General features: G+C 43.5%; 1 protein-coding gene across 4 annotated transcripts in view; it reads left to right on the plus strand.

Annotated features, from left to right (window-relative positions):
* Window positions 1–13,446, plus strand: part of LOC128011120 (arginine-glutamic acid dipeptide repeats protein-like) — a 151,768-nt gene that overhangs the window by 97,206 nt on the left and 41,116 nt on the right. For all 4 annotated transcript variants that reach the window (XM_052593229.1, XM_052593230.1, XM_052593231.1 and 1 more), the window contains one exon: window positions 13,353–13,446. This exon is cut by the window's right edge and continues 12 nt beyond it. In XM_052593229.1, coding sequence (XP_052449189.1) covers window positions 13,353–13,446 — 94 coding nt within the window. The remainder of the gene's footprint in view (window positions 1–13,352) is intronic.

The following is a 13,446-nucleotide window of genomic DNA, read 5'->3' on the forward strand; positions in this document are numbered from 1 at the left end:
TGTGTGCGTTTTCCTGGTGTGACACATATGCTCTCCATCGTTCCCAGTGCCATATACGTCAATGCGTTAGCTGCACAGCCAAATGATGCTCTGACAGAATATCTGTCCTCTGTTTGGCTCTGACAGGTGTGTTTTTTCTGATGTATTGGGAGCCAGCAGTCTAATGTTGGTCACGTGTTAGGAAATGCCAAGCACTAGGGATGCACTGAAATGAAAATTCTGGGCCGAAACCGAAAATTCTGGATGCACTTGGCTGAAAACCGAAATCTAAAATGCTTTATAACTATTATTTATTATTTTATTAAACAATATAAAGTAATTTTGTAAGACTTTTTAATTAAACTTGATAATTTTAATGATACTGAATTTAAAAAACACAAGCCAATAAAATAACCAAACTTTTTCTGAAATTAACAATAATATTGGTAATAATTACTGTATTCTCATTAACATTTAAGAAAGATTAATAAATACTATAATGTATTGTTAATTCATGTTAGTTAATACATTTACGGACATAATGTAACCTTATTGTAGTGTTACCTTAATATTAAATATCAATATATTATTTTTATTCAGTTCCATGCAACAGAATTTTTTTTAACTAATTATCCAAATAATGTATAATAATCCTATAAAGCTATTATTGTCAGAGCATATGTGCAGAGCATAGTGTAATTTTACCAGGGTTGCCATGTTACAGAACAGTTCCGCTGCTGCAAACAAGAACAAATATACTACAAAGAAATGTCTTGTTGGCGCGTTATTTGAGCAGACTTTGCTTTTCCAGTGAGATGTGTATTGCCATGTCGTGTATTGCGTTAAGAAATATTTGGCATTTGAATTTCTATTATTTATATGCATCTTTTGCTAACGTGTAGTAAAAGATGCATATTTAGACCAGAGTTCTGTTGATAAAATGTTTTTCCTTATGATAGACAAAAATAGTGAAAATACTGAGATGAATCCCTTTTATTGAAGGCAATCGGTGTGTCCGCCTGAGACCGATATTAATTCATTCAGAGACATCTTTGTGAGTCGCCTACAGTGGTCGGCTGCTGTCGTTTTGATGCAACAGCTTTTAAATATTTTTGAAATCTTTTTAGTTTCCTTCCCAAGGTCGCTTCAGAGTGATAGTGGCTTTGTAACATCTGTGCAACACATCATCCAAGCAGGTTCAGAGCGCAGGGGAGGCCTCTATCTGTGTGTGTGTCACACTAAAGCAAAGTCAGAGCTCATGGTGCTGTATAAAGGCCAATTGATTATAGGCACCGCTGGGGCAGCAGGACAGGCTGATGGTGGAGTGTTTGAAGAACCGAGGCGCTGGCCAACATCTCAGGAGCTGGGATACCCTCGCTGAGATGTTCTGAGCAGCGGGCCAATTTACTATTTAAAAGGTGAGCTCTCTTTTAGCGGCATGGGAAGTTGAAAGGGCTGGAGCTGGCGGCCCAGCTTGCTTCGGTGTGGAAAGGCTGGCCGCTACAGCTGCCTGCCCACTGTAATTAAGTGTGAACTGTTTGCCGCCACAAATGGCATTTAAATGCCAAGTGGTAGCCAGAGCACACGTAATATCAGGGGTTTATGGCTTCAACCTTGCCTTTTCAAATTTTTTTTGTGTCTCTTTCCCACCACGGCTGGATGGATGGAAGGGATTTAGTGTTTATAAAGGTTTACAGAGGAGAAGGAGAATATAGAGAGGAGCGAGTGGAAGTGGTTTGCGCTCTGCAGTGTCTCGTGATTGGGGGCATCGACACACTGTTACGGTCTTAAACCGGCGCTGTCAGACCGCTCTCACCGACAGCCATTAGAGAACTGTGTGTGGGAGGTTGACATTTAAGCATGAAAATGTAAAGAATTACAGGCAAGACGTGAGAATTATATCATGCAGTAGCATATATTCTTGGTGAATATCAGCTTTATATTCTACAATGTGAGCGATTTATACTCTGTAGCATACAAATCATGCCAGTCACCATATTTAATATCACGTCATGCATGTCATGTGGTAAAAGCGGTCTTTGACAGCTCTCGACATATTTGATTTTTAAGAGATGTTGCTGTTCTTCTTGGCTGAGCGAGATCTCTTACATCAGAAGACATCTAAATACTTTTGCATTTTAAGTCAGAAACCATTTTAGTTCAGTATTTTGATGGATTGTAGAGTGAAAAATGATATTTCCTGAGGAAAAATGAAGGATAGAATTTGAATTTGTCTATTAGAAATTTATTGGATTGTGAAAAGTGGTTATGTGAAGTAGTCGAGGGACTTTATGCACTTTTGGCAAAACTATGAAGCTTTTGTAACATTATAAATGATGATTATTGTCAAAAGTATTGAGCATATTTAACCTATATTGTGCATGTTTATAAATATGGTAAAAAAGGATGTATTTGTACATTTTACACTTTAAAATGATGATGGTTTTTTCTTAATGCATGTGTCAACCACCTGTGTGCAGGAGACCGGGTGTGAGCACATACTTTTTCTGTTTTTCCATGGAAATGCTGGTGTAATTAGAGAGCAGCAGAGCTGTATTGTGGAATTATGGGTAATGGCAGTGCTGGTGCATTAGTGTAGAGTGTAAGCTGTTAGATCAGGCTCATTGTGGAGAGACTGTGAACTGGATTAGATGAGTGATCAGAATGAGAATTTCTAAATCTGGGTTCCTTTCTTGATGGCTCCCCCAGAATGCAGTCCTTTTAAAAAGGGTAAAATTGTTGCACAAGGTAATAAGAAAAACGGCAGAAACCCATGTCCACTGGCTGTCACTGGACCCAATGAGCACAAGAGAGCAGGAGCTCTGGGCTTTTACACTCTCCTTGTGGAGCGTTTCAACGTGGGGCTTGACAGCGTGTAATCACTCACACACACACTTTTGTGTGCATCATGTGTGTTTGTTTGCTTCTAGGAGAGCCGGCTGGTCAATACTTCAGGGCTGCAATCAGGGGAGGCACTGCAATCAATATCATCACAGTGGGCTGGAAAATGTCCTCCGTGCACACAGCACTCTACGCAGCCAGAGAGAGGGAGAGAAAGAGAGGACGGGGAAAATACAGCAAGAAAGAAAACAAATACAGGGAGGGGCAGTGCAAATGGTTGTAAATCTCAGCAGGCTTGCAAACAAACACTGCTTTTCAGTCATCATACACAAAACGGCTCTGATAGCGCTTTATCACCTCACGACACTCCCTGCTTCTCCGCCACTGGCTGCTCTGGGCTGTCAATCATCCAGCTGGAAGCTTGTTGGCTGGTGGGTGGGTGGGCGGACCTTGTGCAAAAGGTTTGAGGGATAATTTACCAACCGTTGCACTAATGATGCTGAGCCGGGTGCCATCAATAACCCCCCCACACCCCCACCCAACATCCACACACACACGCGCACGCTCATAGACTGAAGACCACATTTAGCTGTCAGTCTCACTTTGTGTCGTCCTTCATCTCAGCAGATGTTAACGCATGCAGACGTTTCTTTTCTTCCTTTCGTTCTAATCAAGTCCGGTGGCACGTCTTCTGCGGCAGCTCAATTTGACATTAGTTCGGCGGTGGAGGGCGATACCTCGCTTTGCCAATTGAGATATCAGTTTACTCCGAGGGTACTACGGTACTTAATGAAAATGTCAAATGGCTGATGTCTCTGCAGCCCTCCCCCGACCATATGCTCACATTTTAGTGCATGGGAAATCGTCTGCGTGGTTACATGCCTGTCCTGTGTGTGTGTGTGTGTGCGCGCTTGCGCCCGCTGCCGCCCATTACATCTAATTAGGTTGACCTCAGCTCTTATCTGGCAGGACTGTGTAGGCACCCTATAACAAAGAACCGACTTGGTGGCTGCTGGTGGAGGTGTGTGTGTGTAGTAAGGGTTGAAATACAGCTGAAAGATGGCATGCTGGGAGTGCAACCGTGGGCTGAGAGTCAGCCATGACCCTTGAACTCCAGCTGCCTGTGTCCTCCTCATCCCTGCGAGAGAGATTCATCTCCTTTCTCCTTGACGCAGAGTCAAAGCCTGTACGCCAGACTCAAATGAGATCCGCATTGTTTCCTGGAAGTTGTGCGCATGTGCAAACCCGCATATGTGTGTTTGTACGTGGAGCGAGTGTGTAATTAAAGAGGACGGAGGGATTGGAGGAGGCAGATGATCTCTCCTCATGCCTGTAGTGCAGGGCTCCTGTGGCAGATTGACAGTCTGGAGCACAGATAAGCAGCTTCCTGTGGAGCTCCTCTTTATTTCTCCCCCTCCGCCCCGTAGGGAGCTGTTTTGGCCGTGCACACATTCTCATTAAAATCTAAACGTATAGGGAATGAGGCTACGCCTGTGCCTGTCTGTCTACATGAGGATGTGTGTTGTCATTCAGATGTATATCCGGTATCTGTCATGTTTGTATGAATATTTGTCAGCGGTGATTTCTCTCGGCCACCGGGTACGGTGCCACCCGTCGAGTCAGAGGGCGGGGCTCCAGCTGGCATGTCGCAGGCCGGTTAGTTTACCGTCTGTCCACACACACACAAGCTCCCCGACTCATCCTAAGGACCTCATGCCACAGTCCTTCTAGATGGTTGAACGCTTGCCCACCTCTCAGGACGCATGAGCTGGATCAGTATGCAGATCCGTCCCTTTGCCAGCCTGTGTAATGCTTTGGCTCCTTTATGCGAGAGGTATTGGGAACTAAATATTTGCAGAGGTTGATTTTTTGAAAGGAAACCCAGAGCAGGGGGATGCTGGGTGAAAGGAGTGTGTGATGAATCACAAGTGAGGGTGGGAATTGTGCTCTTGTCCTGCCTTGATTTTTCTTCTACTGGAGGGTACTTGGTAAAGACTACTTCCTGCTGAGTATCATTGTCAGGCAGTCAGGATTTGTAAGAATCAGCTTTTTTTTCTTGTCTTCCTCTCTCCCTTTCTTTATATCTTCAGTTTAAAAAATGATAGCTTTGTTCCAGATCTAGTGAGCTGTATTGTTGTCTACTGTTTACATAGGCAGTTGCTTTTTAAGGTACCATCCAAACTAATTTTATTACTATACTTTCAATTTGTCCTTTCAGTTTTTATTTTTAGTCCATTAAAAAATGTTTAGTGTTTTTTTTTTTTTTTTTAGCACAGTCTAGTTTTGGTGTAACGTAGTCAATAGAATAAACAGTTTTTATAGATCATTGTTGCAATGCATTCTGGCAGTGAAAGTGTGACTGGGTCAAGCGAGCAAGGATTTGATCTCGGGATGCCCGAAGCGCAACAGTGCTAAATGTCTTTTTAATGTTGTTTTGGATCCCATTGACTTTAATTCTGTAGACAAAAAACTAAATTCATCTTTTGGGTGAATTGTTCCTTTTAAATGCAATCTAGGTAGACAGCACCCTAGGTTTTGGAACCGAGCTAGAGTTGTATAAATATTTCCGTCAGTTAGCCGAGTCAGCGGGGGAGAATCAGTCTCTCTCTCGCTTTCTCACATCAAACCAAACAGCTTCACTTATATACAAAACCTGCTCTTGTACTCAATCCACGAACGCTGAGCCACATGATCCCTGGCCAATGAAAGTTGAACGCTGTAATCAGCCCAATCAAATAATCAGAACCCAAGTGAGTCAGCGACGCAATTAGAGCCAGAGCAGAACAAAGAGCATTGTGTCAGAGTACAGCACTGAAGAGAACAGAGGAAGGGTTTGCAGAGCGTCTGTTACCTCAAGCCCCTTTCCCTGCATCAGCTTGGCTCGCTCCAGCCTGAACACACTGATCGATTAGCCGTGGCTCAACCAAGACTTCTCATTTCCTGCCTTCCATTACCGTGCTCCATCACACCCGGCACTGCTCAGCGGCCCATGCTGCAGCCTCAATGCTGGGATTAACCAGCCAGCCAGGCACGGTTCACATTTAAACACACACGGCGTGTTTTTCTCTCTCTAACATAAAGGCCCCACAGCTTGCGTTTTATTCATACGTCAGTCTCGTAAACACGCTATTTCTTCATTTAACTCGTGCTGCAGCCATTGCCTGTGGTTCAGCCCTTTTCACCCCACCATGATCCTGTCTGTGTTTATCTATGAATGCATGGCTGCTCCCCTCCCCGGCGAGTGAAACGACCCAGTCATTAGGCCACACTAACAAGGCAGCGCATTGTCTCTCTCTTCTCTGCTTTCATTCAGGAAGTGCAGAGACATGAGCAGGGACTCAAGGCTAAACCGAGCCCGCTGCTTGTGCGACTGATCCGCAGTGGCTCTATCTACAGATTTCGGGACTGGATAAGCTCACAGGCTCATGTGTTTTGCCTTTGTGCTCAAATGTTTTGAGATGTTTCACATTTCTGGGAGGCTGTACGCCAGGCCTGTGCTCTTGTAGTACATTATCTCACCGGCCGTGTGACAAGGTTGTGTCAGAGAGCTGAAGAATTATGGAGTAACTCTATACTACGACAGTGACCATTGAGGTCAGGAACACGGATCCGGCGTCCCCTGAGCTCGCAGGCATTCTCCTCTCTTAAGTCGCACTGCTTCAGTCCATAAATCTACACTGTCAGCAGTCATTTAGGGCTGGCACAGTCAGCTTTTAGATAGATGGAGGAAGAGGTCAAATCTAAAACTGCAAGAGAGAGGAATGGATATATATCTCCATAGATTAATAAGACTTGTTTTTGAAAGAAGTGTCTTTGTTCAAAAATACAGAAGAAAACGTTATCTTGCAAAGTGTTATTACAATATAAAATAATGGTTTTTATATTAATATATTTTAAAATATAGTTTATTTCTGTGATGCACAGCTGAATTTCCATCAGCCATTACTCAAGTACTGTATAAAGTGTCATATGATCCTTCAGAAATCATTCTAATATGCTGATTTATTATTAGAATGATCAGTGTTGGCAACAGTTGTGCTGCCAAATATTTTTTTGGAAAATGCAATACTTTTTTCAGGATTCTTTGAATAAAAAGTTAAAAAGAACAGCATTTATAAAATAAAACATATATATATATATATATATATATATATATATATATATATATATATATATATATATATATATATATATATATATATATATATTCTAACATTATAAAAAAAAAACTTTTTTTACTTCGTAATAATATTTCACAATATAAAATGTTTTATTTTATATTATTTAAATTATATTAAAACAGTAGTCAGTAAGCAGATCAAAAATTAATTCACTAAGCCAATTTGGCAAGTAATTGATTTAAAAGCCTGGGTTTTTGAGGCTGTTTGACCACTTCATTAAAAGAATCTGCCCATAAGAGTCATTTGTGAATCGGACAGTTTGCACTGTATGAGTTTGTGTGTGTGTGTGTGTGTGTGTGTGTGTACGGTCAATGCCGAATACACAATAGAAGGGCGTGATGTCTATTTATTGTGTTTGATGTGACTGGATACTGCAAAATAATACAATAACATTCAATTCAGGCTGCAAATTCATATGATTTATTTTGTCTGGCCGCTGTCAATTGAGCAGCGACATTGAAAGCTTGTGTGTGTGTGTGTATGTACAGCAAAGCTTTCTAATCTGGCCTGTTATCGATAGCTGTATTCAGAGCTCTTCATTTCCTGCTATTGTCTGGATCGCTCAAAAACAACCACAACTGAAGGAAAAGAAAGAGTAGTCTGTATTTAGCTATTTTAGAAACTATGCGGGAATCTTATCAGTCTACTCGCATGCTTTACAGATTGTTTCATACAGATAAAAGCATTCATTTTTATGATACACTGTTTTGTTTAACCATTTCGAAAGAATGTCTCTGGCTTGGTTTGCGTCTTTTAATCTCTCCCACAACAAAACGTTCCAAGAACAATAGACCTGTGCCATCAGTGCTGCCTCGTGAAGGAAAAAGTGTTTCTCCTTCATAGCAATAAAATAACAACCGTTTAAATATTAACGTTGTCTTTCCACCCATTGTTTGCCTGGAGACTGCTGTCAGTCATGTCTCAGGAAACACCCCCTTCTTTCATGTCCAGCCCCCAGCATTGAGGCAGTAACTGAAGTGTTTGAGGACCAGGTGGGGGGTTGAGTGAGGGGAAAAAACTGTTATGAAAGAGGAAAAGGGGGAAGGGATATGAGCAGCTCACACCTGCTGTGTGTAGCAACCCAACACACGCTGTGATACACATCACAGCCACTGCCTCTTCATATCAAACACACCTGACGTGATCTCGCCCAACGGCCAGCCACAGGAAATAGCCTTCGAGATCAAGAATCAGGGCGAGGAAATCGAGAGAGGGAGATTATGTGAAGGGCACAGAGTCAAGTGTTTAAAGTGTTGCTGTGTTTTTGAGGCTGATGTAATGGATGCAGCAGTAGCAGGGAGATCTTAATTAGCATTATTGGTACACCCAGCATGGCGCGAGTCGCCGCTAAATGGACAGGAACGTACGATAATGTCTGCAGATCTCTGGCTTCCAGCATGTGTACGTGCACAAGATGGATAAGGTGGTTTCGTTCCAAAACCTATTGTGCCGCTTAGCTTTGTACTGTCTACATATGGAGCTGCTTTCTAAGGTGAAAACCACAACTGATTCCAGTAGAGTTTTGCAAAGCTTTTTCCAATGAAGATAACATGAAAAGAAAAGACATTTAGGTGAAATACTACGTTTAATTGCTTTAAGAGTTTAACCATCATTTTCAGTACTTGATGAAAATAAATTTAGAGTTCACGTTTCACTTTACATTGCCACCATTTTAGGTACATTGCAATGCTTTCTGGGATTGTCTCATCCACAAGAATACACACAATCACGACAAAGGCAATCCTTAAGTGATTGTGTTATTCATAAAATGCAAATGTGTGGAAATGGTTTAAAAAGTTCAAAAACAGTGATTTATCCCAAATTTCAGAGTATTGTTTGTGTATGCATAAGTTTAGAATCCGTTATTTTTTTTATATATTTGATTTGTCGCAAGAATGCATCGAATTGGGGAAAACTGGCGAATATGGTTCAATAAAAATGTTAAGTGAAGAAGACTGTTCTCAACATTTGTAATGTTTGAGCATCAAATAAAGCATATTAGAATGATTTCTTAAGGTTTCAGCTTTTGCAAGTATAATGCCATTCCACTCGCATTGCCTGTATTCTCGTGCTCTTTGTTTGAGGAGCACTATTTCTATACATAGCTGCCCATGTAGATCATTCCAACACAGTCACTATTGAGGTTCCTTTAAAAGGCAGCTGTTTATGTAGGCCGTAGACAGTGAGGCAGCTCACTAGGTTCTGGCCAGAGCTGTACATTTTGGCTGACATTGTGTACTAGAAAGGTTGCATAATGTTGCCTTTGGGTTGGGAACGTGTTCATTTTACCTAGGCAGACAACTTCACTATGTTTTGGACCATAGCTCACATGAGAGGATTTGTGTCAAAAGGTTGGGGGTGTAGTTTTATCCTGGGTTTGTTACACTAAAAATCTCCCCCTTTGAACTGCCTACTGCTCATCAAATCCAATATAGAGAGCGGCTGACAGATGGGCAGACTTTGTTCAAAGCGAGTCGTGATTTAATATCTAAACAGCAGAGGGAGAGAGAGAGGCGCCCGGTGTTTAGCAGCATAAAGGTCCTGACTGTGCCGGCATCACAGCTGTGACTCTCTCTCTCTCTCCCTCCCTCCCTCTATTTGTTCTTGTAGACAGGCGGAGGAGTAATCTGTACACAGGCTTTTGCAGGGGAGAAACATGTCATCAACACTTGTTTACCATTATTAGTTTCAGTCTGACGGTGGTAGGGCAGCACAATTGCTCTCCTTCAACCGCCCGAGCCGAAAACCGTCTGCGTGTGACTCGCTGCTTATTCTTTATTTATTAAAAAAGGAAAAGCAGGCTACATGTCTATTCACATGGGACGTTTTTGTTCACAGGGCTTACAACGAGGTGTTTTTCCTCTCTTTGTCACTCAGGCACATACAGCTGTGAGCTGAGGTCCAGATGGAAGTGCTTGTGTGTGTGTGTGTGTGCGTGTGTGTGTGTGTGTGTGTGTGTGTGTGTGTATATGAAGAGAGCCGCGTCTGGTCTGTGTCTGAGAGGCAGTTAAAGAGCGAGCGAGCGTATGGGCGGAAACTGTCTCGGTGTGCACATCCATCATGCGTGAGAGAGCGAGCCCTTTCCTGTCTGCCTGCTCCTCGCTAATCATATTATGTTTTGTAGATCATAGATCTGTCCCTCTCGATGCCACCAACATGTAACCGCACTGGGCGGAACAAGCCGTTGGGATTCTTGCATATCTGCCAAAGCCTTCAAGAAACCATTTTCCACTACCACCACCTTCTTCGGGAACTGCGAAAACGCCTGCTTTTCTTCGGCTCCTCTGCACAAGCCCAGTTTGGTTAGGGGAAACTGGAGAGAGTTCTGGTGCCGGATGACAGAAAAGCACAACATTTGAAATTGAAAATAAACACACATTTCCTGTTAATGTGCTCTAGGTGGAGAGCTTCAGGGTCTGGCTTTGCTTAACTGTGGCTTGGTTATGTGAGAAGAGACCACGAGGGCCCAGGCTGCGGTTGTTTAACCGTCTCCTGTTAATGTGGGAGCCATGTGACCGCTTCGAGCTGCTTATGTTAACGGATGAGACCTGCCAGCGCAGCTGCAGCCATGTCTAATGATCACGCTAAACGGACATTGTCAAGCGGCGACACGCAGCGTCCGGTCACAGGGGGCGGGAGGTTCTGCCACGGCGGCCGTATCGGTGTTGGTCCCTTCAGCAATAGCGTGTAATAAAGCGTGACTAATTCAAACGGCGTGTACGCAGGCATTCGCTTCGTGTAATTTTCCTCTCATTACCACCTCGGCTCTGCGTCCGAGCTTCTGTGTGCAGCTCTTTAATTCTCACATCACTAATGAATAGTCCTCACACATCCTTTCTCTGTGATGTGTGCCACACATCAGGTTATTATTAGCCCAGTAGCTCCCTGTGGAAAGCCCAGCTGTTGGCGTGCCGCTGGAGTCTGCTTAACAGCCCTGGTAGACTCCACCCTGCTCTGTTCTCCCTCCGGCCAGACCTCGTAAAGTCCAGCTTCAGCCTCTTATAGCGCTCTCACTGGACTCTTACGCTGGCTGTGCTGTAATTAGTGCTGCCTGAGCTGCTCGTCTCGCCCTACCTCCCCTGTGCTTCTGACACTTCTCTCTTCTGCCCTCTTTAGGTCAGGCTTCTGTCGTCAGTTTAGCATCAGGCATCACAGTGTGCATGTATGGATTGGAGTGTGGAGAGTTAATTTGTGTTTTGGATTACCTTGTTATTAGGGTTGGGTGCCGCTCACATTTTAACCGGTACAGTACCAGTATCGCAATCAACCACCCCTTTAATATTCACAGACACTAGTTTATATTATGATTCAATATTAAGGTATGGACCTACTGGCATTCCACCCTATAGAGTAATTTAAGTTTTTACGATCCTGTCCACATTTTCGTGGAAACCTTACAGCCCTAGAAATGTTAAATTTTCTCTTGCTCTGTATTGTATGCAACCAGATGTATTCTCTGGTATCGAAATTTGGCACCGATTGATTTAATGTGATACGGTACTTCGGTAGTACCCAAGCAATTCAGTGGAACCATTAAAAGTACAGTAAGAGTAACCAAAACCCTACTTGTGACTCCTTGGTTTAGTGGTCAACTATCAGACAAAGAAAGCAGCAGGGTCATTTTAGATAGAAGAGAGCGGACCTCCGTTCTCCTCAGGAATGTCTCGCTGCTCTGACGGAGGGGAAATCGCTGCTGACTGAAACCAAGTTCATAAGTGCGCAGGCGGGCCTCTCGAGCAGTCTTAATTCAGTCATGTGTTTGGAGAGGTGGTTTAAGCTGTGCTGGGATCAGCCGGATGAGGAGCGGCTCGCGGAGGGGAGGGAATACTGTGTGGAATGCCACTAATCAATTCAGCATTGTAATTGTAATGGGCTCCTCGCCGCTGCCTCCATTCGACTGCCTCTCTCTGCCTCAGAGTGCTTATCGTGATAATTTGATTCTGCGCAGTGATCTGTTCAGTGTAACATGCAAACATAATTAGGCTCTGATAATGAAACAGTCATTTTCAGCTCTAGAGCAGCGACAGGAAAGGTCGCACAATTCGACCACAAATATCTTAAGCATTTGTTCTTAAGGTCTGGAGGCGTATGTTAATTTATTTTATGTTTTAAATTAAGACGGTAGTGCACTGCTCTTGGTATCCATCAGCCTCCATCCTCAGCTGAACCAAGCTCTGAAATCTCCCGGAGGAGCACAGGTTGTCTCCCCATCTGCGGTGTAATAAGCACTGACAACACCTCTGATGACACATACAAGTGGCCCAGTTACAGAGAGAGCGCCATCAGTCTAAATAGGGTTTTAACCATCTCAAACATAACAGAAACATTCTTATTCATGGTCTTTAACGCCATGGATTGTTCTCTTCGACCTTCATTTGTCAGTAATTTGAAAAGAGAGAACATTTTTGCAGTTCTTTAGCAGATATTCTACTTCATTTGCTCCCTCCTAGTGGTTTCCAGTGACCTCAGTAAAGGTAGCAGGAGTCTTGAAATATCTCAACAATGAGCTCAGTCCCCCATACACACCCCCCTTTGAGAAGCCAGAGCTGCATGAAGTCAATCAGGCTTTCAATAAAAATAAAAAAAAGACCCTTGGCTCTGTGATCCACCCTTGTTTTTTTTTCCACACTAGGCTGGGGCAGTGGCTCACACTCGGCCTTTTGTGGGGAATGTGGTAATCTGTAGTCATGTTAAAGATGACTGTGATTTCTGGCCACTGCTCCGGGGGTCTTGTTGCCAGAGTCTGCTGAGCTGTGGTTTCTTTTAATGTCCTTTTAAACCATTTGAATGGTCAGTTGGCTTCGTGTGAGAGGATAATAAATGTTTCATGTCAGGGAATAGAAACAGTGCTTTGCCCTTCTCGTCCCTCTCTCTGGCCCCTCTTGGAAGCGCCTCTGGGAGGTCTGGACACTCAGTGCTGCCACCTGCTGGTCATTCTGCGCTCCTGCAGTGAGGGGAGCTGTGTGCAGTCCCGTGGACGGACAGCGGGTGGCAGAGTTTAAAGTGCAGCTGTGGAAAAGAGGAGGGGAGCGGCAGCGGATGTGTTTGGCTAGACAAAGCCAGCCTCATTTTTTGTTCATTTTTAGTTGCCTGAATATGTACCATCCGTGTTTCTTCACCTCACTCCCACACATGGTCACAAAGCTGTTTACTCTATTAAAGAATTAAAGGCCTTCAATCCCTTTTTAATTGGCTTTTTTTCCTTCCACCCAGGGCTTTTGGCACAGGACGACTAGAACTATAAACCCAGTTGTGGCACCGACTTGTGTTTGCCAAGAGCTCAGTTTGTGACGCTGTTAACAAACAACTAATGTCTATTTATTTTAACTCCTGTTTGTTTTTCTCTTCCAGAGTAAACGGGACCATCTGTTAATGAATGTGAAATGGTACTACCGTCAGTCTGAGGTACCTGACTCTGTCTACCAGCACCTGGTGCAGGACCGCA

The sequence above is a fragment of the Carassius gibelio genome, chromosome B23 (genome assembly GCF_023724105.1).
Source record: "Carassius gibelio isolate Cgi1373 ecotype wild population from Czech Republic chromosome B23, carGib1.2-hapl.c, whole genome shotgun sequence".
In the NCBI taxonomy this organism is placed as follows: domain Eukaryota; kingdom Metazoa; phylum Chordata; class Actinopteri; order Cypriniformes; family Cyprinidae; genus Carassius; species Carassius gibelio.